Source organism: Equus przewalskii, chromosome 4 (genome assembly GCF_037783145.1).
Source record: "Equus przewalskii isolate Varuska chromosome 4, EquPr2, whole genome shotgun sequence".
NCBI classification, from domain to species: domain Eukaryota; kingdom Metazoa; phylum Chordata; class Mammalia; order Perissodactyla; family Equidae; genus Equus; species Equus przewalskii.
This window is the reverse complement of record NC_091834.1, coordinates 82772333-82798149: the sequence shown is the minus strand read 5'-3', so window position 1 is coordinate 82798149 and position 25817 is coordinate 82772333. Positions and strand designations below refer to the sequence as shown.

The window sequence follows — 25817 nt, the reverse complement described above, 5'->3', positions numbered from 1 at the left end:
CACTGCAACTTTGCTGTAGTTGTTTTTTTATTTCTAATAGCTTTCAGGTGGATTCTTTAGGGGTTTCCGTATATAGAATCATGTCATCCACAAACAGCGAGAGTTTAACTTCTTCCTTTCCAATTTGGATACCTTTTATTTCTTTTTCTTGCCTAATTGCTCTGGCCAAAAACTCCAGTACTATGTTGAATAAGTGTGGTGAGAGTGGGCACTCTTGTCTTGTTCATGTTCTCAGAGGGATGACTTTTAGTTTTTCACCATTAAATATGATGTTGGCTGTGGGTTTGTCATGTATGGCTTTTATTATGTTGAGCTACTTTCCTTCTATACTCATTTTATTCAGAGTTTTTATCATAAATAGATGTTGGATCTTGTCAATCACTTTCTCTGTAACTATTGAGATGATCATACAATTTTTATTCCTCATTTCTTTAGTCTGGTGTTTCACATTGATTTATTTGCAGATGTTGAACCATCCCTGCCTTCCTGGTATAAATCCCACTTGATCATGGTGTATGATCTCTTTAATGTATTGCTATATTTGGTTTTCCAATATTTGTAGAGTTTTTTTTTTTTTTTTTTTGGTGAGGAAGATTGGCCTTCAGCTAACATCTATTGGCAATCTTCCTCTTTTTGCTTGAGGAAGACTGTCACTGAGCTAACATCTGTGCCAATCTTCCTCTGATTTTTGTGTTTGGGATGCCACCACAGCATGGCTTGATGAGCAGTGTGTAGGTCTGTGCCTGGGATCCAAACCTGTGAACCCTGGGCCGCCAAAGTGGAGAGCGCAAACTTAACTACTACACCACTGGGTCAGCCCCTTGTTGAGGAATTTTGCGTCTACGTTCATCAGTGATATTGGTCTGTAATTTTCCTTCTTTGTGTTGTCCTTGTCTGGTTTTGGTATCAGGGTGATGTTGGCCTCATAAAATGAGTTAGGAAGACTTCTGTCTTCTTCAATTTTTTGGAATAGTTTGAAAAGAATAGATATTAAATCTTTGAATATTTGATAGAATTATCCAGAGAAGCCATCTGGTCTTGGACTTTTGTTTTTCAGGAGGATTTTGATTACTATTTCAATCTCTTTATTTGTGATTGGTCTATTCAGATTCTTTATTTCTTCTTGCTTTAGTTTTGGGAGGTTGTATGAGTTTAAGAATTTATCCATTTCTTCTAAGTTGTCCAATTTGTTGGCATATAGCTTTCATAGTATTCTTATAATCCTTTGTATTTCTGTGTTATCCATTGTAATTTCTCCTTTTTAATTTTTAATTTTATTTATTTGAGCCTTCTTTCGTTTTTTCTCAGTAAGTCTGGTTAAGGGTCTGTCAATTTTGTTTATCTTCTCAAAGAACCAGCTCTTAGTTTCATTGATCCTTTCTATTGTTTTTTTAGTCTCTATTTCATTTATTTCTCCTCTAATGTTTATTATTTGCCTCCTTCTGCTGACTTTGGGCTTTGTTTGTTCTTTGTTCTATAGTTCTTTTAGGTATAGTTTAAGATTACTTATTTGAGATTTTTCTTATTTGTTGAGGTAGGCTGCCTGTATTGCTACAAATTTCCCTCTTAGCACTGCTTTTGCTGCATGCCATTAGAGTTGGTATGTTGTGCTTTCATTTTCATTTGTCTCCAGGTATTTTTTTATTTCTCCTTTGACTTCTTCATTGATCCAATGGTTGTTCAGTAGCATGGTGTTTAGTCTCCACGTATTTGTGACTTTCCCAGCCTTTTACTTGTAGTTGATTTCTAGTTTCATAGCATTGTTAGAAAAGCTGCTTGAAATTTATTGAGGTTTGCCTTGTTTCCCAACACATGGTCTATCTTTGAGAATGTTCCATGAGCACTTGAGAAGAATTTGCACTCTGCTGATTTTAGATGGAATGTTCTATATATATCTATTAAGTCCATCTGTTCTCATATTTCATTTAAGGCCACTCTTTCCTTGTTGACTTTCTGTCTGGATAATCTATCCATTGACGTAAGAGGGGTTTTGAGGTCCCCTACTCTTTTTTTTTCTTTTGAGGAAGATTATCTCTGAGCTAACTTTGGCTGCCAATCCTCCTCTTTTTGCTGAGGAAGACTGGCCCTGAGCTAACATCCATGCCCATCCTCCTCTACTTTATATGTGGGACACCTGCCACAGCATGGCTTGCTGAGTGGTGCCATGTCTGCACCCAGAACCCGAACTGCTGAACCCTAGGCCACCGAAGTGGAATGTGTGAACTTAACTGCTGAGCCACTGGGCTGGCCCTGAGGTCCCCTACTCTTATTGTGTTGCTGTCAATTTCTCCCCTTAGATATATTACTAGTTGCTTTATATACTTTGGTGCCCCAGTGTTTGGTACATATGTATTCATAAATGTTATCTCCTCTTGGTGGAATGCCCCTTTTATCATTATATACTGCCCCTCTTTGTCTCTCATTGTCTTTTTTTATCTTGAAGTCTGCTTTGTCTGATGTAAGTATGGCAACACCTGCTTCTTTTGCTTGCCACTTGCTTGGAGTCTCCTTTTCCATCCCTTCACTCTGAGCCTTTGTTTGTCTTTAGAGCTGAGATGTGTTTCCTGGAGGCAGCAAATTGTTGGGTCTTGTGTTTTACTCCATCCAGCCAGTCTGTGTCTTTTGATTGGAGAATTCAATCCATTTGCATTTAGAGTAATTATTGATATATGAGGGCTTAGTACTGCCATTTTATCTCTTGTTTTCCAGTTGTTCTATATTTCTATTGTTTCCTTTTCCTTGCATTTCTGACTGCCATTACAGTTTGGTGGTTTTCTCAATTTTCTCTTTATTTATGATTTGTGTCTCTGCTCCGATTTTTTATTTAGTGGCTACCATGAGGTTTGTATAAAAGATCTCATAGTTGAGATAGTCCATTTTCTGATAGCCTCATATCTCCATTAGCCTAAGCAGGTTTCATCCCTTTCCTCTTCCCCTTCTGAGTTATTGTAGTCACAAATTATTCTTTTATGTGTTATGAGTTTGTGACTAAACTGAAGTGTTTATAGTTATTTTTGATATTTTCTTTCCCTTTGTCTTTTATGTTATAATTAAGTGTTCACTAAACTGTTCTGATATGGAGCTGCAATTTTCTGATTCTTTCTGTCTATTTATCTCCTTGATCAAGGTTTTGTAAACTTTTTCTTTTTAGTTTCAGAAGGGAGGACTCTCTTTCAATGTTCTTGTAAAGTAGGCCTAGCAGTGATGAACTCCCTCAGGTTTTGTTTATGTGGGAAAGCTTTTATGTCTCCATCATATCTGAAGGATGGTTTTGCTGGATAGAATATTCTTGACTGAAAGTTTTTGTCTTTCAGTGTTTTGAATATATCATTCCATTCTCTCCTAGCCTGTAAGGTTTCTGCTGAAAAACCTGCTGAAAGCCTGATAATAGTTCCTTTGTAGGTTATTTTCTTCTGCCTTGCTGCCCTTAATATTTTTTTTTTGTCATTGACTTTTGCCAGTTTTACTGTTGTATGCTTTGGAGAAGATCTTTTTCGCATTGATGTAATTAGGCATTCTATTGGCTTCATGTACTTGTACATCCAGTTCTTTCCCCAGGTTTGGGAAATTCTTTGCTGTTCTTTCTTTGAACAAGCTCTTTGATCCTTTCTCCCTTTCTTCTCCCTCTGGGATACCTTTTGTTGCTTTTCCTAATTGAGTCAGATATTTCTCAAAGAATTTCTTCATTTTTGAAAAACATTAGTTCTCTCTCCTCCTTCACCTGAAGCTTTTCTATATTTCTATCTTCTAAATCACCAATTCTGTCCTCCATAATGTTAGCTCTATTTTTTATGGATTCTAGATTTTTAAAATCTAATTAATTGTGTTCTTCATATCAAGAATTTCTGTTTAGTTTCTTTTAGACTTTCCATCTCTTTGGTGAAATATTCCTTCTGCTCATTAATTTTATTCCTAAACTCATTAAACTGTCTTTCTGAGTTTTTTTGTAACTCATTGAGTCTTTATGACAATTATTTTGATTTCTCTGTCACTTAGATTGTAAATTTCTGTGACTTCAGGGTTGGTTTCTGGAGACTTGTCATTTTCCTTCTGCTCTGAAGTGTTAGTGTACTTCTTCATGGTGTTTGATGAACTGACCCTTTGCCAGCACATTTGTGGTAGTATCAGGTCACAGATTACACCTGCCACCACGGGGGGCAAGGCAGGAGCTGTGTTTTCTGATCCCACCACATCTGCTGGACGTTGTGCCGATAGGGCTTCTCCGCATTTGTGTTCTGGCCGTAGCTGTTTGTCAGGTCATGCATGCATGTGCAGGTGGGGTCTTGTGCTCCACCAGTGGGTCACTCTGGCTCAGGACCACTGCGCTTGGCAGGATACCTGCCAAGCTGCTGCACTAGTTGGGAGGGGAGGGGTGCCTTCTTTCACACATGGGCTGGTTCTGTGCTCGTGGGTGGCTCAGCTGAGCCGCTGTGCTTGGTCGGGACTCCTTGGTCGGGGCTGAGCTGCACCACTCAGTGGAGAGTGTCCCCACAGGCAGGGCCTTCTCAGCACCATGGGTGCTACCACAGGCCAGGCTACAATTCCTAAAGTGGTCACATGTGCTGGGCTGTCCTCGCTCCTCTTAGAGTCATGCCGGCCACTGTATGAGACCTGCAACCTAGATTGCTGCTGCTGGGGAGTGGGAGGGTTGGGCTCACCTAGTTCCACTGCCTCCTGGAGATCCAGTCCACCCACCTTCAGTTGCACGGCTGTGTGGATCTCTAAGATGTCCTGTTGTACTGTGCAGGGAATCCTCTGCTTGTTAATGAGTGTCCATTTAGTTGTAACTTAGATGGGAGACAAAGGAAACAACTCACTTCACCATGATGCTGACGTCCCACATACATTTCTTTTGGGAATATGTAGGGGTCATAGGTTATAAATATCTTTAACTTTGGCAGATAATGCCAAACTTTTTCCAAAGTGGGTGTACCAGTTTAGCCTTCCTTGAGCGGTACAGGAGAATTCCAGTTGTTCCACAACCTCACTAATATTTGATATTGTCAGTCTTTTTAAATGTCAGCCATTTTGGTGGATGTGTGGTAGTATCTTATTGTTGTCTTAATTTGCATTTCTCTGATTTCTAATAAGGTTGAGCTTTTTAAAATATATGTATCTGGCATTTGGTCATAAAGATATTCTTCTATATTATCTAAGAGCTTTATTATTTTGCCTTTCACATTAATAGCAACAATTCCAGAAGGTACCATGATGTCATTTTGTTTGTCTTCCCTCAAGTCGTCTCCCGGGATTGTAGCCATTTACATGATATCTTAATCCAAAATGAGGTAGAAGAGTGAGTGAGGATCTAACCTGGGAATATTATCCTGCTCCCACAGCTTTGAAGTTTTTAATTGTGAACCAAGTGTTAAAATCAAAATCCTACAGCCCTAGAAGACTAAAACTCTTTATTCTTCAATCAGCCAAATCCAACTAAATCATTTGGGACCCATCCTCGGCAGAAGAGGTTTCCCTCTCACTCTGTTCTCCCCATCTCAGGCCTCTCCTCTAAACCACATTCTAGCCTAAGCTATGGCTCTCCTCCTTTCTCATTGTACTGGCCAAACGAGCATCAACTCTTCCACTCCCATCTGGCCCTTGTGGCCAGGACAAGGTGATTAAGAGGAATGTCTCTTCTGAATTCTGGATTTCCATATTTAGGGGCAAATATGAGGCTGTTCATACATTTTAATGCAATTTTAGACCTTTCCATCTCAGTGTTTGAGTTCCCCTGGAAGGAGTAGGATGGCTTTTCCTTCCAGGAGTTACTACCCATGGAATTACAACAAAGTCAGATTTCCAGCCGGCTCTTCTCTAAACTGTGAGACCAACTTTTTCTTCCTGGCCAACACAGACGAATGGGAAAATATGTCCAGTTACCCTAATGTCTACTTTACACAGACTCCACTAGTCATTCATTTCCCTTCTCCTTCTTTCTTTTCTTCTCCCATTTATCTTCTTTCTTGCTTATGACTTCTCCATATTCCTAAATAACTTTGTCTCTACCCCCAAACTAAAAACAAACACATTACAGTTTAACACTCTTAGTATAAAAATTCTGCCCCCTTGCACTACTTTCCTTAAGACTTTTAACCTCCATCTAATATCAGTGTAAAAGCTTTTTCGGACCAGGAAATGCAAGAGAGAGAAAAGGAGTCAGAACATATTGAGAGCATAAGAAATGCTCACACAATAGCGCTGTAGTTGGTTAGGAGATAGGTGGTACTGATGAACTTTTACCCCACAAGGCAGCCCTGAAGTGCTAGGGTGATCATAGAGGCCTTTACTTCCCTCCCAGCCCCACCTCCATAGGGAGAGCACTTCTCAGGGTCAGTTTCCCAGTGGAGGTGCTGGTGGTATAATGCTAAAGAAGAGCCCAGAAGTTCAGCTCTAATCACTCATTCAGGGAATAGTGTTGTGGCTACTCTGTAAGACTTGGTCCCACCTGCCCTGCCTACTTCCCAACACAACCCAGAGTGTACCCTGCAAAGAAAGCAAATTGCTTCTCTCCAGTGACAGCATGATTGATAGTTACACCTTTCTAGCCTCCAGATCAGAATTCATCCAGATGAGAAAGAATGAATAGAAGTGAGTCCCATGTGATCATAAACCAACAGCCTTGAAAAATAGCAAAAGGATATTTCTTACTCGAGTTTTTTGCTTAGCCTGGTTTTGCTGTGTACTACTTCAGTATGCCTGCATAATCCACATACTCATCATTTTTGATAACTAAGAAGCCTCATGTTGCCTTTCATTGGTGCTTAAGCAAATTAAAAACACCACCTTTTGTTCAGTCTCTACAATGGGGACAGTACTAGATATCTTACATATATTATCATATTATCTCATGAAATTGCTATAATGATCCTATGGGGGAAATGTTGCTTCCATTACAAAGACAATAAAACTGAGGCTCAGGAGGACAGGATTCTAACCTAGGTCTATTTGACTCCTAAATTCAAGCTTTTAGTCCTTCTATCAGTTAATTTATTCATGAGGCATTCTTTTGGAAGCTTCTTGGAGACCATCCTACCTCACAGGCTCAAAGGCTGAGGTCATTGTCAAAGACTTCCTCCATTTAGTACATTCACATTGTCAGCCTATTTTTTCTTATGTCAACAAGGCCTCTTGCCCACCATCTTTTACTTTCCTCATCAAATGATCTTTTTCTTTCAGTCCTAGAAACAAAATGCTGGGCTGGATGAGTCATTGTTTCAAGCTACTGTGGCCATTTTCTGTGTTCCTCTTACAGAAACTATTATCTAGCACCTTGGGTAATTTTTTCCCTTTTACCCAACTTTTATTGTCCTTTCTCTGCTGAGAATATTTCTGTCCCTACATGGAGAGGTTAGAGGGATTCTCCTCCAAGTTCCTTCTTGGGTTAAGACAGAGCTGACAATATGTGAGAAGGTTTAGAAGTTCTGGGAGTGATTTTTAAGGAGGGGATTTGCATTAATAGGCCTTGCTTGTCCCAGCCCCACCCCCATTTCCAGGACCTTTGCTCCTCTTAGGGATGCCTTCCTTCCAGGTACTTGGGGGTCAAGTGCTACCCTCTGGCTGTCCAGCAGAGGCCTTGTTGGCAGGCATGCCCAGTGCTTGGCCCATAGCCTCTTCCTCCACCCCAGCTCCCGCCTCCTGGATGTTATAGGTTGGTCAAGGTGTTTTCAGGAGGCAACCAGTTAACTTGAAGACTGTATTTGTCGGATGGACCCTGGACAGCTCCTGATCTCCTTCTTACCCTGGGACCTAGAACTTCCAGGGAGAGACAGATGAACCTAAAATGAGATCTAAAAGCACTGACAAGAACATCACAACCAGCACAAAGTGGTGTTGGCCCCGTGGAGTGGTCCACAAAGAAGAAGTTGCCATGACGGTGAAAGAAGAAATGGCATGCTGGTGAAAGCCAGGAGAATTACTGCCTTCCTGGGCACCAGCTCTAGAGTCCCTGCCCAAGAAGCAAGTAGGAACTCATCTTTTGGATCATACAGAACAGGATAGAGAAGAAGACTCTCCCTTCTTGGTATGTGGCTTGAAAGGAACCTGGTTATCTCTCTCCAGGCCTCAGCGCTAAAAGGTTACCGTAGGAAAGGTGCTAATGAAAATGATGGAATCATTCCTGATGTGAGTTGAATTGTGTTCCCCCAATAAGCTGAAGTCCTCACCCACAGTACCTTATAATGTAATTGTATTTGGAGATAAGGTCATTGTAGAAGTAATTAATTAGGTTAAAATTAGGTCATAGTGGAGTAGGGTGGGTCCCCTAATCCAATATGAAAAGAATGCCTTGTGAAGAGACAGATACACACAGGAAGAACACCATGTGAAGATTGGAGTTAGCCACAAGCCAATGAACTACCAGAAGCTAGGAGAAAGACCTGGAACAGACCCTCCCCTAGAGCCTTCAGAGGGAGCATGGCCCTGCCAACACCTTAATGTCAGACTTGTAACCTCCAGAACTATGAGAATAAATGCCTATTGTTTAAGCCACTCAGTTTGTGGTATTTTGTTACAGCAGTCGTAGCAAACTAATGTACCTCCACATGACGGAAAGAAAAAGGTGAGCTAGGGTTACTTTTTTCATTAGAAAGCTGAGGTCTCACAGCAAGTAAGTGGCAGAGTTTGGCCTAAATCTCAACTGTTCTAGGCACTGTGCTCCCCTCCACACACCTGCCAATGGTGTCCTCCCACTCTCTCCTAACAGGGCAAGACAGAAGCAGCCAGGGCATCAGGAGGGTGAAGTTTCCCTTGTCTTCTCTTTCTTATTCCCCTCCCATTTACTACTTCCTCCTACTTCAAATTTTCCCCTTTTGTCTCCTACTCCATGAATTTTTAAAACATGGGAATGGATTGGGAGAAGAATTTAGAAGCTAGGAGGCTGGACTCACTTGGGCATCTTAATTCCTCCATTTTGCCTCTACCTCCTGTTGTTTCTCCAACCAAACCAGAGCTCAGGGGGCTCACCCTCCAGGGCAGAAAAACTCCAGCATCTGGGGAGAGAGGCAAGCTACCATTTTCCTATTTGAATTGTTTGGTATATCTCTGTGCTGTGCAATGAAATTCTGTTGTCTTCTCTCTCATCTAGAGCTCTCCTAGTACTCAAGGAATGTGAACTCTGAACTCTAAGGGAGTCTGCTCTTTTCATAAACTGATGTTTTTACTTGCTTTGCTTCTCCTTTTCATCTTCATAGACCAATATCTCTATTATTGCCCAAGCCTCATACACTGATACCTCCCTTCCTCCCTATGGCTCCACCGATAGCTCCAAAAAGAGCTTTAATTTTTTGAGACCAAGGTGATAAAGAGGAGGTAAGTGGAAGCATGCATAAGGACTTCCTTCTCATGCTAAGTGAAATAAGCCAGACACAAAAGGACTAATATTGTACGATTTCACTTATATGTAATACCTAGAATAGGCAAATTTATAGAGATAGAAAGTAACATAGAGGTTACTAAGGACTGGAAGGATGAGGGATTGGGGAGTTATTGTTTAATGGATACAGAGTTTTAGATGATAAAAAAAAAGTCCTGGAAATGGATAGTGATGATGGCTGTACAACATTGTGAATGTACTTAATGCCACCGAACTGTACACTTAAAAATGGTTAAATGGGGGCTGGCCCCATGGCCTAGTGGTTAACTTCAGTGTGCTCCGCTTCAGTGGCCTGGGTTCCCAGGTTCAGATCCTGGGTGCAGACTTACACCACTCATCAGCCACGCTGTGGTGGCATCCCATATACAAAATAGAGGAAGATTGGCCCAGATGTTAGCTCAGGGCCAATCTTCCTCAGCAAAAAAGGGGAAAAACGGTTAAAATGGTAAGCTTTACATTATGATATTTTCTCACAATGAAAAAAGAAAAAATATCAGAGGTAGAATCAGCATTCTTTACTACTAATCCAACATAATTAAAATTCTTTCTGGGTTACTAAGATTAGTACCTCTGGGCAATTATGTTAGATAATTTGGTATTTTCACTGCTTGTTTTAAAATAAATTCTTTGTTTTCTCCTGAAAAAAAAAGAAGAATTCCGTTCTCAAACCCAGCTTCCTCTAACAGTGGCAATAACACAAAAGAGTTTGCTCTTTTGGTTGCAGAGCCTATCTTTTCAATTCCACCCTTGGAGGAAGCCAGACACGTGGTGCGGGGAGCAGGTGTTGAGGATAGGGATTAGAAGGGGAACTGGCGCATCAGAACACTCGCAGCTGCCGTGTCTTTCCCAAGCCTGCATCTCCTTTGCCCCTTCTGAGCTGGTGCTGTCTCCCCTTCCAGTCACACCGCTCTCAGAGGAGAGGTGGTGAAGGGAGCCTGGATTTCCCACAATTTCTATCATGCTCAGCGTCCTTACCAAACGCAGAGCCCTGGGCAGTCTGCAGGGGGAGCCCGCGTGCAGACCCAGCGGGCCACCTTGATGTGCCAGGCGCCCAAGTGACTCATCCCGGTGGCTGAGTGAGGTCAAGCAGCTCTAGCCAGCTTTCTTTCCAAACACCGTTTGGTTGGAATAATATTATTACACATTAAATTAATAGAAATGTAAAGAGAACTAAGAGAAAGAACTCAAAGTACCAGGAGATTGAAGAGAAACCGGCATAGCGGGTGGAGAAAGTCAGGGCTGTGGGGAACGGTCCAAATGTTGGAGAGGAGAAAAGAGAATCAGAAAGTCAACAGAGACTTCTTCTAAACCTTAGTGTTGTGCTGTCTTTCAGAAAAAAAGAGAAATGTGGAGCAGTCCAGGGAAAGCTAAAATCATTGATTTCAGGTAGTAGACACGTTAGAGAGTAAGAGCAGCTTGATATAGAACCAAGAAGTGGACCTGAGGACCGGTGAGAGGAATCAGGTGAGCAGAGGACTGGTGGTGAAGAGGATGCCAGCTGGGTTGATAATGAAACCTGGAACAGTGGACCATTCAGAGTCTGGTTATTGTGTTTGATGGTGCCAAGCCAGAGACAGTAATGAGACTTTATTTATAACTACCTAACTTTATATATCATGCTAAGTGAAATAAGCCAGACACAAAAGGACAAATATTGTATGATTTCACTTATATGTGATGCCTAGAATAGGAAAATTTATAGAGATAGAAAGTAACACAGAGGTTACTAAGGGCTGGGAGGATGGGGGAATGGGGAGTTATTCTTTACTGGATACAGAGTTTTAGATGATAAAGAAATGGATAGTGATGATGGCATGGATTGTTCTGCGGGTATTGTAGTGCCTTCTGTTGGGCCGAACAGGTGTTGCTTTTGAGGGCCCATTTGGGCAGAGTGAAGATGAAGAGCTCTGGATTCCTGGGACAGAGGTAGGGTCCTTATCCTTAGGGAGGGAGTTTTCTTCCCAATTGCCTTTGGGTCTTGCTAAGCAGTGGAAAGTTACCTCTGCTGGAGCACTGAGCTTTCCTATGCAGGATCTGTTACAGACTTAGTTTCAGTGATGGCTGGATTAAATTAATACAGTCTCTTCTCACTCTAACCTAAGCCAGGCCAAGATGCACAACCTTCAGAAAACATAAAGGCAAAGACCTTGGGTCATCCATGACTTATGCTCCTCATCCCTTTCTCTTTCAAAAATGCAAACTTTGGTATATTTGGTATATTTCAAAGGCAGCAGAAAGATAGCCACCCAACTATCTCCCAGGTAAGGTAACTCTAGGTGAGAAAAGGAATTTCATATAATAGGCTTGATGAGCCCAGAGATCAAGAGGGTGAATTGAAGAAGCAGAGATGGAAATGACAGGAGTGCAGAGTTAGGGCAGCAAGGGTGGGGCTGGGAATCCCCTAGCCTGGAGCCACTGACCTCAGTCAATAGATTATTTACCTGTGGGCATGTAATAGTAGTAATAGTAACAATAATGTAATAGTTACGTAGAATGTTCTTTACATATGTTAACTGATATAATGCTCACAACAATCCTATGAGGTAGGTGGTATTATAGTCCCATTTTGTAGATGTGGAAAACTGAAGCATAGAAAGTTTAAAAATGTAAACCTAAAAAAAAGAAAGTTAGCTCCAAGAGGGCCGGAATTTTTCCTCTTTATTCACTGCTGTTATCCCAGGGCCTGGCACATAGTAAGTGTTCAATAATTATTGGTCAAATTAACAGTTAACTGGCCAAGGTCATGCAGATGGCATGGCAGGGCTGAGAGAGGAACTGAGCTTTGATGACTGCTGTGAATTACTGAGTCACACTGTCCTGGATGCAATTACAGGAGGTGAACTTTGTGCGTCTCTCAGCTTGAGTTACATCTGCTTGATAAACCCGGCCCTCACACTCAAAGCTGGCTATCTGAAGAGCATTTTCCTAACTCACTTTTTGAGTCCAACATGAATTATCTTAATACCAAAAGAGCTGGAGACAACACAAGAAAGGAAAACTAAGGACCAATATATCTCATGAACATTGATGGAAAAATCCTCAACAAAATGTGAGCAAATTTACTCCAATAATGCAAAGCTGGCTCAACATTTAAAAATCAACCAATATAATCCATCACATCAACAGGCTAAGGAAGAAGAAAATCATATAAATTGATGGAGAAAAAACATTTAAGAAAATCTACAGCTTAGGTTCATTGACTGGAACAAATGAGGGATATTGAAAAGGAGGGAGGCTATATGTGTTTAACGCAGGGGTATATGGGAAGTCTCTGTACTTTTCTCTTAATTTTTCTGTGACCCTTAGACTGCTCTAAAAAATAAAGTCTGTGGGAATAGTGATGCCTTTTTAGATACAACACCTATGAGATGATTCATGAAAGAGATAATTGAAAAGCTGGACTCCATTATAATCAAAACCTTTTGCTCTTTGAAAGACAATGTGAAGAGAATTAGGAGATAAACCACAGATTGGGAGAAAATATTTGCAAAAGACACATCTGATAAAGGACTGTTATCCAAAGTATACAAAAAAACTCTTAACACTCAACAATAAGAAAACAAACAACTTGATTAAAAAATGGGCCAGAAACCTTAACAGACACCCCACCAGAGAAGATATTCAGATGGCAAATAAGCATATGACAAGATGCTCCACGTCATACATCATCAGGGTAATGCAAGTTAAAACAACAAGATGCCACTACACATGTATTAGAATGGCTAAAATCTGGAACACTGACAACACCAAATGCTGAAGAGGCTATGAAGCAACAGAAGCTCTTATCCATTGTTGGTGGGAATGCAAAATGATATAGCCACTTTGGGAGACAGTTTGGTGGTTTCCTACAAAACTAAACATGCTCTTACTATAAGATCTGACAATTGTGCTCCCAGGTATTTACCCAAATGAGGGGAAAACTTACGTCTGCACAAAAACCTGCACACCAATGTTTATAATAGCTTTATTTATAATTGCCAAAACTTGGAAGCAACCAGATGTGCTTAAATGTCCTTCAGTAGGTGAGTGGATAAACTACGGTACATCTGTACAGTGAAATATTATTCAGTGCTGAAAAGATGTGAGCTATCAAGCCATGGAAAGACATGGAGGAAACTGAAACGTATATTACTAAGTGAAAGAAGCCAGTCTGAAAAGGCTATATACTGTATGATTCCGTTATATGACATTCTGGAAAAGGCAAAACTATAACAATGGTAAAAAGATAGTGGTTTCTAGGGGTTTCGGGGGAAGGAGGAGGGTCGCATAGGTGAAGCACTGGGGATTTCTTAGGGCCGTGAAACTATTCTGTATAACACTGTGCTTGTGGATGCCTAACGTTATGCATTTATCAAAACCTATAGAACTTTGCAGCACAAAAAGTGAACGTTAATGCAAGAAAATTTTTAAAAATTATGTAGGATGTCAGGGATTCTAAGAAAAAATGCAGAACGTGACAAAATAATCTATCTGTATTACAAATGTATGAAACAATCTCACTGAAGGGAATAGGGGAAAAGGCGCTGATGTAAGTAACTTCGGAAATGAGTGGAGTCTATAAGACTAAAGATAAAATAAATTGCACACAAGTATTGTACCCTAGTTGATAAAGTTGCTTCTCATAGAGGTATGTGTTAACAAGTCCGATACTGCTCTGCACGTATCCTGGAATTGAACAATTAAGTAAGTGGGTAGGGGTTATGGGAGCCAGGGTTCTCGGTGTCAGAGTGGGAGTTTACAAATAAGCAAGGCAGGAAACTAGAATGATTTATGTAATGATGAATTAGAGTTGGAAACATGAATTCATGTTTAGTTTAATATAGATGCAAATGGTTACATATAGAACTATTTATAGATGCATCTTTATGCAAGGTTAGTACACACATATATATTTCTTGTTTCTGTCAGCTGAGGGAACCTCCAAGCACTGACACCCCAGTAGCAACAAGCACACCTAGTGCTCAGATCTTCATTTCTCATATCATTCTCCAACAAAAGGTACCAGAGCTCCTTGGAGAAATGGGTGATTCTAGGACCAGGGCAGAAAATATACAAGATAAGCATGGAGTGCCTTGTAGTGCTAGGAAGTAAGAAAGAAACACACACACACACACACCGCCCCCCCCACCCCCCACCAAAACCAGGCCTCACAATAATGGGAGTATGCCAAAGGGACATAGGAATCAACTGAAAGAACTCCCAATGGCCAAAGCTGGAACAATTGAGCAATAAAATAGAGCAATATACTGGATTATAATCCAAATAATAAATTAAGTATCCATAAATCGACATTGATGTAAATAAATGATTGGATAAGTAAATGAGATAGAAGAGAGAATGCCCCTGGGTAGAAGAAATCCAAATGATTTATGTAGCTACTCCACCTTCGAATGGGTGAAGCTTAACTTCCCACCCCTTGCCTGTAGAGTTGTGTGTGATGACTTCCTTCAGAAAAGTGCTGTATGGGAAGGGGGCAGGGGAGACTAACTTCAGTGGAGACAACTAAAAAACACGACCTCAACCAGGAGATCAAGGTCAACATCAACAGATAAGCCATATTCATATACAATATGTAGCCTTAATATGATGTGATGAGAATGGCACTTTACCTTTTCTGGTCTTCTTTCCCAAAACCCATAAGCCCAGTCTAATCATGAGAAAAACATCAGACAAATCCCAGTTGAAGGATGTTCTACAAAATATCTGACTTCTCAAAAATTTCAAAGTTACCAAAACAAGAAAAACCTGAGAAATTGTCACAGCCAAGAGGAGCCTAAGGAGTCATGATGACTAAATGTAAAGTCGTGTTCTGGATGGGATCCTGGAACAGAAAGAGGACATTAGGGAAAAACTGAAGAAATCTGAATAAAGTATGGGCTTCACTTAATAATAACATATCAATACTGGTTTACTAATTGCATATTATATATGTACCTATATGTATACATAGTGTGTGAATATATATATATGGTACACACAAATGTACCATGCTCATGTAAGATGTTAATAATATGGGAAACTGGGTGGGGGTATATGCGAACCCTCTGTAGTATCTTCAAAATTTCTCTGTAAACTAAAGATGGTCCTAAAAGATAAGGCTTACTAAAATAAAGTACATTGAAAAAGAAAAAATACTGCTATCTGCCTCCCCAGATCCTCCACCCCATGCAAAGTGGAGCACACAGAGCTGGCAGTCCCCAGGGAACAGATTGAACTTCAGTTTTCCTGTTACCGGATGGGTCTGAAAGCCCCAGCCAGGATGCAGCACCTTCCCCACACTGGCAGGGCTGGTGCGCATGCGGATCCAAGGAGGCACTCACCACAGGTGGCTTGCAGAGCATCCTCTGACTGCTCTGGTCCACTGTGGTCTGAGGCGCATGGTAGTGGTCACGGCGCTTCCGGGCTGGGATCTTCCAAGCCTGCCCTTCACATCCCCATGGGTTTCCTCGCCTGGCCTCCTTGGGTCCTTGGCTCTAGCCCCTGAACTCGCCAGCTCTGCTGGGAGTTGTCTAGCCAAGTGCAGACTCATCACCCCACCCAGTAAAGCCCAGTCCTGGGAGAAACACGGGGCAGGGTTGAGCTCAGAGTTTGGGGCTTGTGGTGAAAAGGCTGGGAGAGGGGGGTGTTTCTGTGGCCCCAGTTCAAAGCCACAGTTTGGAGGATGTGCTCTTCACTCCCTCCCTGGCGCGTCCAGAGGGAGGGAGCTGGCTTTCTAGAAGTTGAGGAGAAAAGCGCAGGAATTTGCAAGTGTTAGAGCAGAGTCTGGGGTGGGAAAGGAGAGTGACTGCAGAAAGCTTTGGGGGTGGGGGGCTTGTAACTCCAGCGCCAAGCTTAGGAATATCCAAGAAACTTGAAGATTCCCCTGTTTTTGTAGCGAGGAAACTACTAAGACTTTAAACCAGGAGGCACGTGCTGCCAGAAAGTGTTTTTGGAGAGGTGGCGCAGTGCGCCCTGGAAAGCTCAGAGCTGGCAGGAGATGGGGGCTCTCCGGAGAGAGGGACGATGGGAGCCAGAACCCCCCAGCCTACTAAAAGGTGCCACAGGGAGAGGTGGAAACAGCCTGGAACTGGTGTCACCTCCCCCAGTGAGTGCCAAAAGCCCAAGGTGAGGTGTCAGACCAAAGCCGCCGGGTCTCTGCGCTGGCTGCGCCCAGCTCTCTCCAGCTTTACGCATGGGCTTGGCTTGTCTCCTGGCTCTCTGAGGACGGCAGGGGAACTCCAGCTGCCTCTCCTAAGGACAGACCTTTTCCCACAGCCACGGGGCTTTATGCTAGGGGCTCCCAAGGGCAGAAGAAGCCAGAGGTCAGGGCTCTACATCAGGGCGAGAGACAGGCTGGAATGGCCATGGCCAGCCTGGAGAGGGGCGCACAGCCTGGCTGGCTGGTGGCAAGACCTCTGAGTTAATGTATAATTGTGAGCAGATGGCGGGGGCTGGCGGCAGCCTGGGGCCTAGGCCCAGCTAATGAGGGACAATTAGCCCCAAACCTGGTGGGGGCAGTTGAGAGAGTCAGACACTGAAGGTAGATATTTGCTCCTCAAACAGTCTGGCGCGCTGGGCAGAGGGCTGAGTGGCTGAGCCTTTGGGCTGGCTGGGCCCCCCTGCCAGGGCCCTTTCTCTCTTTTCCCTCCCCCCATCACCTCTGGGTCGAAAGCCTCTGTTTGTTCAGACCCAAGAGCGCATTGTAAAGGCGGGGGGAGAGGGTAGTTTATGGGGGAAATCGCTGCCACCACCATCTGCCAGGGCTTGTCCCTTCTCCCCCTGACACCCCTATCTCCACTCTCATACAGCTGTCTATGGCAATAGCGGGTCAGGACACAGAGCCTTGCGCCCCTAGATGCAGGGGCAGATCTAGGGGGGAAGGGACGAGGCAGGAAAGGAGGACTAAGAGCAGGGCTACCACATGCCTTCCTAGGGACCTCCTCTCACCCAGGCATGGCTAAGGAGAGCAACCAGTAAGTAGTCCCAGCTGCCCTGGGATTGAATGGTCTCTACAGGCACTAGGGCATGTGCTGTCCTGCCCATGGTGCTGAATCCACCTGCTGCAGACTCCCCCCTGCCCCACTCCTTGGGTGGCCTGAGGATGCTGGAGGAGGCTGGAAGAGGAGAGGAGTACATGGAGGGGTAAGGTAGAAAACCCACTTCTGTGATACATTCGGCTCTGCCTTGAGAACAAGAGTTCCCAACCCAAGGATCAAGCTGAACATACAATACCCACACCCATCCCCCTCAAACCAAAGCATTTATCAATGAAATCCATTCTCCCCTGCTCTGTGTCTAGTCTTATTGCCCCACACCCTGCTTACTTTCATCCTGACTTCTGAGAGGGTTTCAGAGAATCCAAGGTATTGAGTGGACCAAAGAGATTTCCGCATTGGCTCCTTCACAAGAGGGCTGCCCAAGACCGTGGTGGCAACAAAGCTTCCACGTGTTGGGGGGCTATGCTTCACTTCCAGCATTCCAGTCCTCAAGAACCGCCAGTCTAGCTATTGGTGCCTCCCACCCCAACAATGATCCAGAAAACCCGTGGTATCCTCTGTGGGAACAGGAGTGTCATTCATAACTTAGAGTCTAAATCGCCAGATCCCTAGTGGAATGGAGTCTGATAACATCCAGAGATGGAAAGAATGAAAGCCAAACTGCGCATCTCCTCATAAACACCTCACCTGCATCCTAACTACCCTCAGAGGTTCATTCCCACTCTCACCACTGGTGCTAGTGTTCTGAAGTCCAGAATCCCCCTATTTTCAGGTAAAAACTCACTGTTGGGGGGCTGGCCCCGTGGCCGAGTGGTTAAGTTCGCGCGCTCCGCTGCAGGCGGCCCAGTGTTTCGTTGGTTCGAATCCTGGGCGCGGACATGACACTGCTCATCAAACCACGCTGAGGCAGCGTCCCACATACCACAACTACAAGGACCCACAACGAAGAATATACAACTATGTACCGGGGGGGCTTTGGGGAGAAAAAGGAAAAAATAAAATCTTTAAAAAAAAAAAAAAAACTCACTGTTGGTGTCACCCCAGTCAAGGAGCCAATTGGAGAATTGATGAGGACACTCTGTGGAGAGAACTGGTGCTATGTGACACACACTTTTCTATGTGCACTCTCATTCTCTCAGAGATCTAGGGGCCAAGTTGGCCAGTATTTAGGCATCAGTCTATGTACCCATTTATAGTAATATACGTGGAACCCAGGAGTTGACCCAAAGACCCAGGCATGTGCATTCTGAATGGGAAGCTGTGTCTGTGGTTCCGGAAATCACCTTTGGGCTTCTGTGCTTTCAAACCCTTGGAGACAGAGTCTGAAGTTCCCCGTCTTCCATATTCCCCATTCCCTTCAGGAGTACTGGCCTCTGAGTAGGTGCACTCAGGGTCCAGGGAGCCTGCGTGAGAGTGGCTCTGTACTTTCTTCAGGGTGGCAGGTAGACACAAGGTGGGCTCTGAGGACTTCCTGTGGAAGGACACAGTGGGTCATTGGCTGTGGTTTGCCCTGCCTCAGGGCTGTGTCAGTCAGCCCCATGTACACTTCCCTCCTCCTCTCTCCTCTGCTCATGGCCTGTGACATCATTGGCTGTTCCCAGAAGGCTGCCCTCTGCTCCTGAGCACGGGCTTTCTGTAGCTCTGGACCCCCTGGCAGGACTGAAGCAGGAACAAAGGGGAGCCTGTTACAAGGACCAGACCACCACCACCCCTGGAGCCTGCAGAGGTCTCAGGAGCCCAGCATAGGAGACTGAGACCCTCCACTGAAGCTCCCACCTTATTGCCTCCACACAGGTAGCTTACGTGCAGGCTCATTGTCTGCTCTGCCTCCTAGGCTGCTCCATGTCTTTGTGTGGCCAAGCCAACTTCTCTCCTCCTCTGTCTTTGCCACTACCCATTCTCCTGCCCCTTCAATCCCTTATCCTGCTTTCCCATTTTGTTAGCACCAGTTCTTTTATCAGACAAGTTAATGTGAATGTTGGTAACGTGTGGTGTGGCTATTGGGGATGGGGTTTCTGTTTGTGAGATGGGGCATGACGATTTTAGGTTTGGAGATGATTTAGGTTTGAGTCTCCACAGCTCCTATGAGCTCTGGTTACTTAGGGGGACACAGTCCTATCAAGGATTCACAGTTTGGATGATATTCTGAGCTCCCACCCCCTGGTCTGGGCAGAACCCTTTACATTCCCAGGTTCACTCTCCTTTCTCCATTGCTTTGGTGGCAATTGCACAAACCATGAAGCAGGGCTGGGGGCAGAGAAAGAGGATTAGGAGCTGGACATTTCAGCTTCTGGTGAGGGACTGGCTTCTAAACCTCCTTGAGTTTTACTCCCTGGGTGGCCCCTGATTTATGGGAACCCCAATCTGTTCCTCAGTTTTCTTTTCGGAAAAACCTCTGCCTTCCTTCCTGACTTTCTGGAAAGATGAGACTCGAAAGGGAACGTGTCTCTAACTGCCTAGAGAGGAGTGAGTAAAAGCCAATTTAGCTGCTGAATTTAAAAAGTAGCTCTGGATCCCACACTCTTTGTGAGTCCATTATTGTTTCACCTGCTCTAGTCTCCTCTCCCCAGTTGCATGGTAATCTCTTGGAGGGAAAAAACCTTGTCCCTTTTCTTTATACTCCTTTCTTCCAGAACTATCAGCAAAGTGCTCACGATTAATACCTTATTCAGTAAATAATTGCAGATTAGTTAATTGAGGCAACATGGCATGGTTATTACAGGAAAGTTCTATGCGTAAGCTATTCTCTGGGGTGACCTCTAGCCCTGCCAGGCTTCCAGGCATGAAAGGAGGTGGGTTAAATTCCCGTTACTTGCTGATGAAAGCAAGAAAGACATGGTGGCCCATGACCTGTGTCCCTTGCTGCTCAGAGACTCTCTCGTGCTCACAATGGCTTCTATGTCGGTCATCAGACAGCTCTCTCCTGCTTCATACTCCCTTCCTTTCAACATGCCTTCGATAAATGTTAGCTTGATGAATGAGAGTCTGATCCCAGAGAACTGGTCTTTGAGAGTGAAGCTTCGCTTCGAGATCTAGAACTCTCCAGAGTTAAGAGGAACCAACAAACCCAGCAGGTTAGAAGCTGCCAACAGATGTGTCTTTCACGAGAAGCCAGAACTTCAGTCTTGTTCATCTCTAGTTCCAAGGTGTGGGACCAGAACCTCAATGCCTGTGGGTGGAACTGAGTCCCCATGTTTCCCCAGAGCTTCCTAGAGAGTATAAAAAACAGAAGCAAGGCCCTCCCCTGAAGTTCTCTGAAGGAAGCTTTCTGACTGGTGCTTTGGAGAACCTAACCTCAGGAGTTCCCTGATAATAGTGAAGCCAGAGCCTTGAACTTGGGGACCTCAGGGTCTCCAGCCTCCCACCAGGGCAATTGGGATCCTTGGTCACTGATGCCTCCCCTGGCTGGGAAGAACATCCTAAGTTTTGGGTGTGGACCCTATTGAGTCTGAACTTAGGAGGCAGGAGTCCCAGCCCACATGCATCCCCCAGGGCTGAGAAGGCTTTTGAGGGGCCAGAGATGACCGTTGTCCATTCGGAAAAGGGAAAGCCTCAGCATCTGGAGGCATCATCTCTTTCCACCTCCCTGACCTCTTGGAACAGACGCGTGAGAGAGGAGAGCCCTGCCACCCTCCCAGGCTCTTACAGGATGTCCAGAAAGATCCAGTCCTCTGCTGGCCAAATGATGTTTTAGTTCATCACAGAAGGGCTTAAGTAAAGAGATTTGAATTTTCTCAGCAAACCTACTGGCAAACTTTAGAAACCTGACCCTTTATCACAAAACACTACCTCCCAGGACCATTCCAAACAAGAAATTTCATCCAAATAATCCCCGATTATTGCAGGCCCAGCTCCAAGACCAAAGAAGGAGCTCCTAGGAGGAGCTACCCTCCCCAGTCTGTCCAGTTTCTGCCCTTCTGTGAGGAGGCTCAGCCAGGAGCATGCCGCATGATGGTGAGATGAATGGGGGAAGTAGGAAGAACAGGGTGGCGTGAAGGGAGGGAATATTTCAGGGCTCTGCTTCTATCAGCATGGTTCCATCTGCCCTTGGCCAGAGTTCTGTGGGAGCTTTGTCCAGTCACTCCCTCCCTGCTCCACCCTTTTCCCTTAGATCAGGAGGGTGAGAGCATATGGCCATTATAGCCATGGAGCAAAGACTCACCCATGAGCCAGCTCCCAAAGAAAGTGGCATTTGGGGACCCTGGGAGCAGAAGGGCAGCAGTCCGCTGGGGGGAGGTCTTTCTCTATGGTGGGAAACCAAGCTTGAGGGGACTGAGTAACCCTCTCCCAGAAGGGTCCTCCATGCCACAGGTCGGCTGAGGAGAGGAGAGATGTGGTGTGTAGATACCTCCTTTCCATGCCCAGGGATCAGCAGTGTCAATCAGCTGGGGGGGCTCTTTGTGAATGGTCGGCCCCTGCCCCTGGACACCCGGCAGCAGATTGTGCGGCTAGCTGTCGGCGGGATGCGGCCCTGCGACATCTCACGGAGCCTTAAGGTAGTGTTCTGGGACTTTCACCCAGTGAGGGAGAAAGGAGCAGGGAGAAGGGGCCCCTATTAAGGCAAGAGTCTGGGACTGGTGCAGACTTGGAGGGCCTTTGGACTTGAGCTACTCCCTAGAAGATCCTCTTGGGGGCTGGGATGGGGAGCTTCAGGCACCTAAAGGTAAGGCTGGACCCTCGACTCTGTAGCCTGGTCCAGTAAGTCTCACTTTGCCTTGTAGCCTCCTTCTGTCCCAGGGACACTAACCCTCTGCCCATCATGCCTTACCTGTCCCTGCTTCTCACTTGACCCAGGTATCCAATGGCTGTGTGAGCAAGATCCTAGGGCGTTACTACCGCACAGGTATCTTGGAGCCCAAGGGGATTGGGGGAAGCAAGCCACGTCTGGCCACACCCGCTGTGGTGGCTCGAATTGCCCAGCTGAAGGGTGAGTGCCCGGCCCTCTTTGCCTGGGAGATCCAACGCCAGCTCTGTGCTGAGGGGCTTTGTACCCAGGACAAGACTCCTAGTGTAAGTGCCCTCCCCTCCCTGCACCGAGACTGGCAAACAGGCTGTCTAGGGAGAAGATCCCTTCTTACTTGGCAATGAGGACATCCCAGGCTGGGTGGCGGGGCTCCTGGACTCTCTTCTGACACATAAGTTTCTCTTCTGAGAAATGGTGGTGGTGGGACAGGTCAGGAGAAGAAAGCATGGGGACACAGAAGAGGCTGCCCTTGGGAATGTGTGCCGGCGGGGACGGAAGGAGAGAAAGGATATTGGGGAAATATCCTCAGGATGCATCCCTGGGTCTGTGCACCATCTCCCCATTCAACATCCCGACACCCCCAGGTCTCCTCCATCAATCGGGTCCTGCGGGCACTACAGGAGGACCAGAGACTGCCTTGGGCACAGCTCAGGTTGCCAGGTAGGTCTTGGAGCTGCCCTCAGGGATAATCAGAGCCAAACCAAAGCATTTTACAGTTCTCAAAGCCCATTCTTGTTCTTTCTTGGATCACTCTCACAACAAGACAATAAGGAGGGCCTGTCAGGGAGTCTTCCCTCTCCTGGAGGAAGAAAATTGAGACTCAGTCAAGGGAAGTGACTTATACCAGCTAGTTGTTGGCAGGTCCTGGAACAGAACCCAGGTCCCCTAGCCCCTAGGTTCACAGGATCTGTGGAGGAAGAGGCAGGACTGGGTCTTCCACCCCCTCCCTCTGCCACATACACAGCTTTGCAGGACATCCTTCATGCTCTATGGGGTCATGCAAACTTGGACTAGCCTTGCTGCTGTTTCCCCCAAGATGGTATTGAGCACACTTCCCACCAAGTGCCCCTGTAGCGACCTCCAAGGAACTATGAATACCCTACCAGGTCAGCTCTGCTCTTACACCCATGCTGTCCCCAGTCCACAGCCCCAGGGACTCAGAGACCCCATCTGACCAGAGGAATCACCATCACAAACCTCTCACAAGCCTTTGTCCCCCTTTGCAGCTGTTTTGGCTCCAGTTCCTCGTACTCCCCACGGTGGCTCTGAGGCTCCCCGGGGTCTCCACCCAGGGACTGGCCACCGGAATCGGACTATCTTCTCCCCAGGCCAAGCTGAGGCTCTGGAGAAAGGTGCCAGGGCTAGAGTGGACAGTGGGTCAGAGGGTGCTCAATGTGACACATGGAGGCAGCACCCTGAGGCCGGGTGGCAAAGGCTGAGAGGTGGAGGCTGTGGGTGGCCCTGCCTTGGGGAGGAGGGTAGATTAGGGTCGTAGCAGGTGGGGAGTGGAGCCAGAAGGCAAGAGACATGCCCTGCTCCTCTCCCCACGCCCTTGCCATGTGAACCTTGATCTCTGCAGAGTTCCAGCGTGGGCAGTATCCTGATTCAGTGGCCCGTGGAAAGCTGGCTGCTGCCACCTCTCTGCCTGAGGACACAGTGAGGGTGAGTGAGCCCTGCCACATGGTATGTACAAACTACAAGGAGAAAGAGTCTGCTTCTAGGGCTTTGGGTTCCAGTGAGGTAGAGAAGGGGGCAAGAGGTAGAAAGAGATTTGTTTGGAGCAGAAATCAGAGACAAGACCCTCCTTGTTCCCCTTGCTGATAGCTCTTCTCTCCTCCTCACTCCAAGCCTTTGAGTTGAGGAAGACAGCAGAGGCCAGACTATGGAGGGAGAACGTCAGGTGTCAGGAAGGGTCTGTGCTCTGAGTCCAGGCCAGGAACTCATGGTGAGAGTAGCAGGTGCCACGCAACAGAGAGCACAGCCAGGTCTTTCTGCCCTCCCTCAGGTCTGGTTTTCCAACCGAAGAGCCAAATGGCGCCGACAACAGAAGCTCAAGTGGGAAATGCAACTCTCAGGTGATTTCTCTGCACATCCATCCAGCCACTCATCTACCTTCCCAGTCACCCACCCACCTATCCATCCACCCATCCATCCATCCACCCCATCCATCCCCAAACAATTGCTTGGCACCTCCCGTGTGCCAGGCCCTGTATTAGATGCTGGGCACACACAGTCCCTACTCTTAAGGGCTGCACTGTCCCAGATTTACCCTCCCTGGGATTTAATCCTTCTTTCCCAGGCTCCCAAGGTCCTACCTTGGGGAGGAGGGCAGTTTAAGGTTGTAGCATCCATCTTCTCTCACTCCCACCCCCCGAAGTTGCTGCCTTTCCTAGAACCCCCTTGCCTTTCACTGCCACTTCCCGCTCCCTGGACCCCTGTTCTTCCCTTTGAGTGGATCCACCCTCCCCTTGTAGGTGCTTCCCAGGGTCTGACGTTAGCAAGTGCTTCCCCAGGGATCGTCTCTGCACAGGTATCCAGGAAGAGAGAAAAGTCTGTGAACTGGGAGGACTGAAGGGCTCACTGCTTCTCCCATTTGCAGTGAAGGCTCAGCTGGAGTTCACGACTCCCCTGGGCCCCCATAGTGCACACTTCCAGAAAGTGCCATCCTCATAGTCTACCATGTAAATGGTGCCCTCTGGAGTTGTATAGGATACAGCCTGGCGGGCGGGCAGCCCTGGGGTCCCAGTCCTGCTAAACAGGAAGTATCACTGGCAGCTGGGGGGGTCTCTTCTTGCTTTTTCTAGCAGTCCCCTGGCAGTATGCCCACAGCAGCCCTGCCTGCCCTGGAATCCTTGGGTCCCTCCTGCTGTCAGCTGTGCTGGGGGACAGCATCAGAGAGGCATCTGAGTGACACCCCACCCCAAGCCTGTCTCAAGCCCTGCTGGGGTAAGAATCCAGGCCAGGCCTCATTCCTGCAGGGTGTGGGGAGGGCTAACTGATTCCTTGACCCACAGCAGGGCATGGATCTCTGGCCAGGGTCATCCAAAGAAACTTGATATAGCTTTCCTCATTCCCACAAAGTTGGGGAGACTAGTACCCCCTGAGTCTATAGTACCACTGATAGTGTAGCAGGAAAAGGGGGTGCGATTGGAATTTGAGTATATATATCTATGGTAGAGGACTGAAGTCTGCCCCTCTCTCCATCAGTGACTTTGAGGGGTGGCGTTGCAGCAACAAGCTCACCTTCTCTTCGTCCCTGCAGGCTACCTGCCCCCTACAGCCGAGCTGCCTGGATTCAGCACTACCTTGCCATCCTTGCCCCTCCTGCCACTGCCCTCGTCGCCGGTCTTGGTGCCCCTCAGGCCTTGCTCTGGCCTGGCTCCCCACAACTGCAAGGCCTGGAATGAGGGAGGAGGCCCAGAGTGGAAAGGAGATGGGGCAGGAAGGATCTGATACCGTCCTGCTTGAGCAGATCATTGCTCCTCCTCTTTCCTGCATCTCTTCCTCATCTGTGGACCTTGCTTGGCCCTGCCCTGTTGCCCCTCCTAAGCCTCCTGACAGGAGGCACTGGAGAAGCCATGCCCACCTTCTTACACTTTTCTTAAAAGGCCTCCACTTGTCAGTAATAAAAACATTTTTTTAACTAGCAGTAGTTCCTGTTGTACATCATGTTTTTCCCATGAGCACTCATACTCCCATCTCTACATTTAGTAATTATATACAATTT

At 46.0% G+C, this 25817-nt stretch overlaps 1 protein-coding gene across 1 annotated transcript in view; it reads left to right on the top strand.

Annotated features, from left to right (window-relative positions):
- PAX4 (paired box 4) overlaps positions 1 to 25497 on the top strand; it is a 41494-nt gene extending 15997 nt beyond the window's left edge. Inside the window, 10 exon segments of the mRNA XM_070615347.1 lie at positions 21712 to 21842; positions 22141 to 22356; positions 22675 to 22750; positions 23317 to 23442; positions 23670 to 23752; positions 24096 to 24165; positions 24565 to 24620; positions 24895 to 25053; positions 25371 to 25427; positions 25429 to 25497. Of these exon segments, the coding sequence (XP_070471448.1) occupies positions 21712 to 21842; positions 22141 to 22356; positions 22675 to 22750; positions 23317 to 23442; positions 23670 to 23752; positions 24096 to 24165; positions 24565 to 24620; positions 24895 to 25053; positions 25371 to 25427; positions 25429 to 25497 (1043 nt within the window).
- The last annotated feature ends 320 nt before the right edge of the window (positions 25498 to 25817 follow it).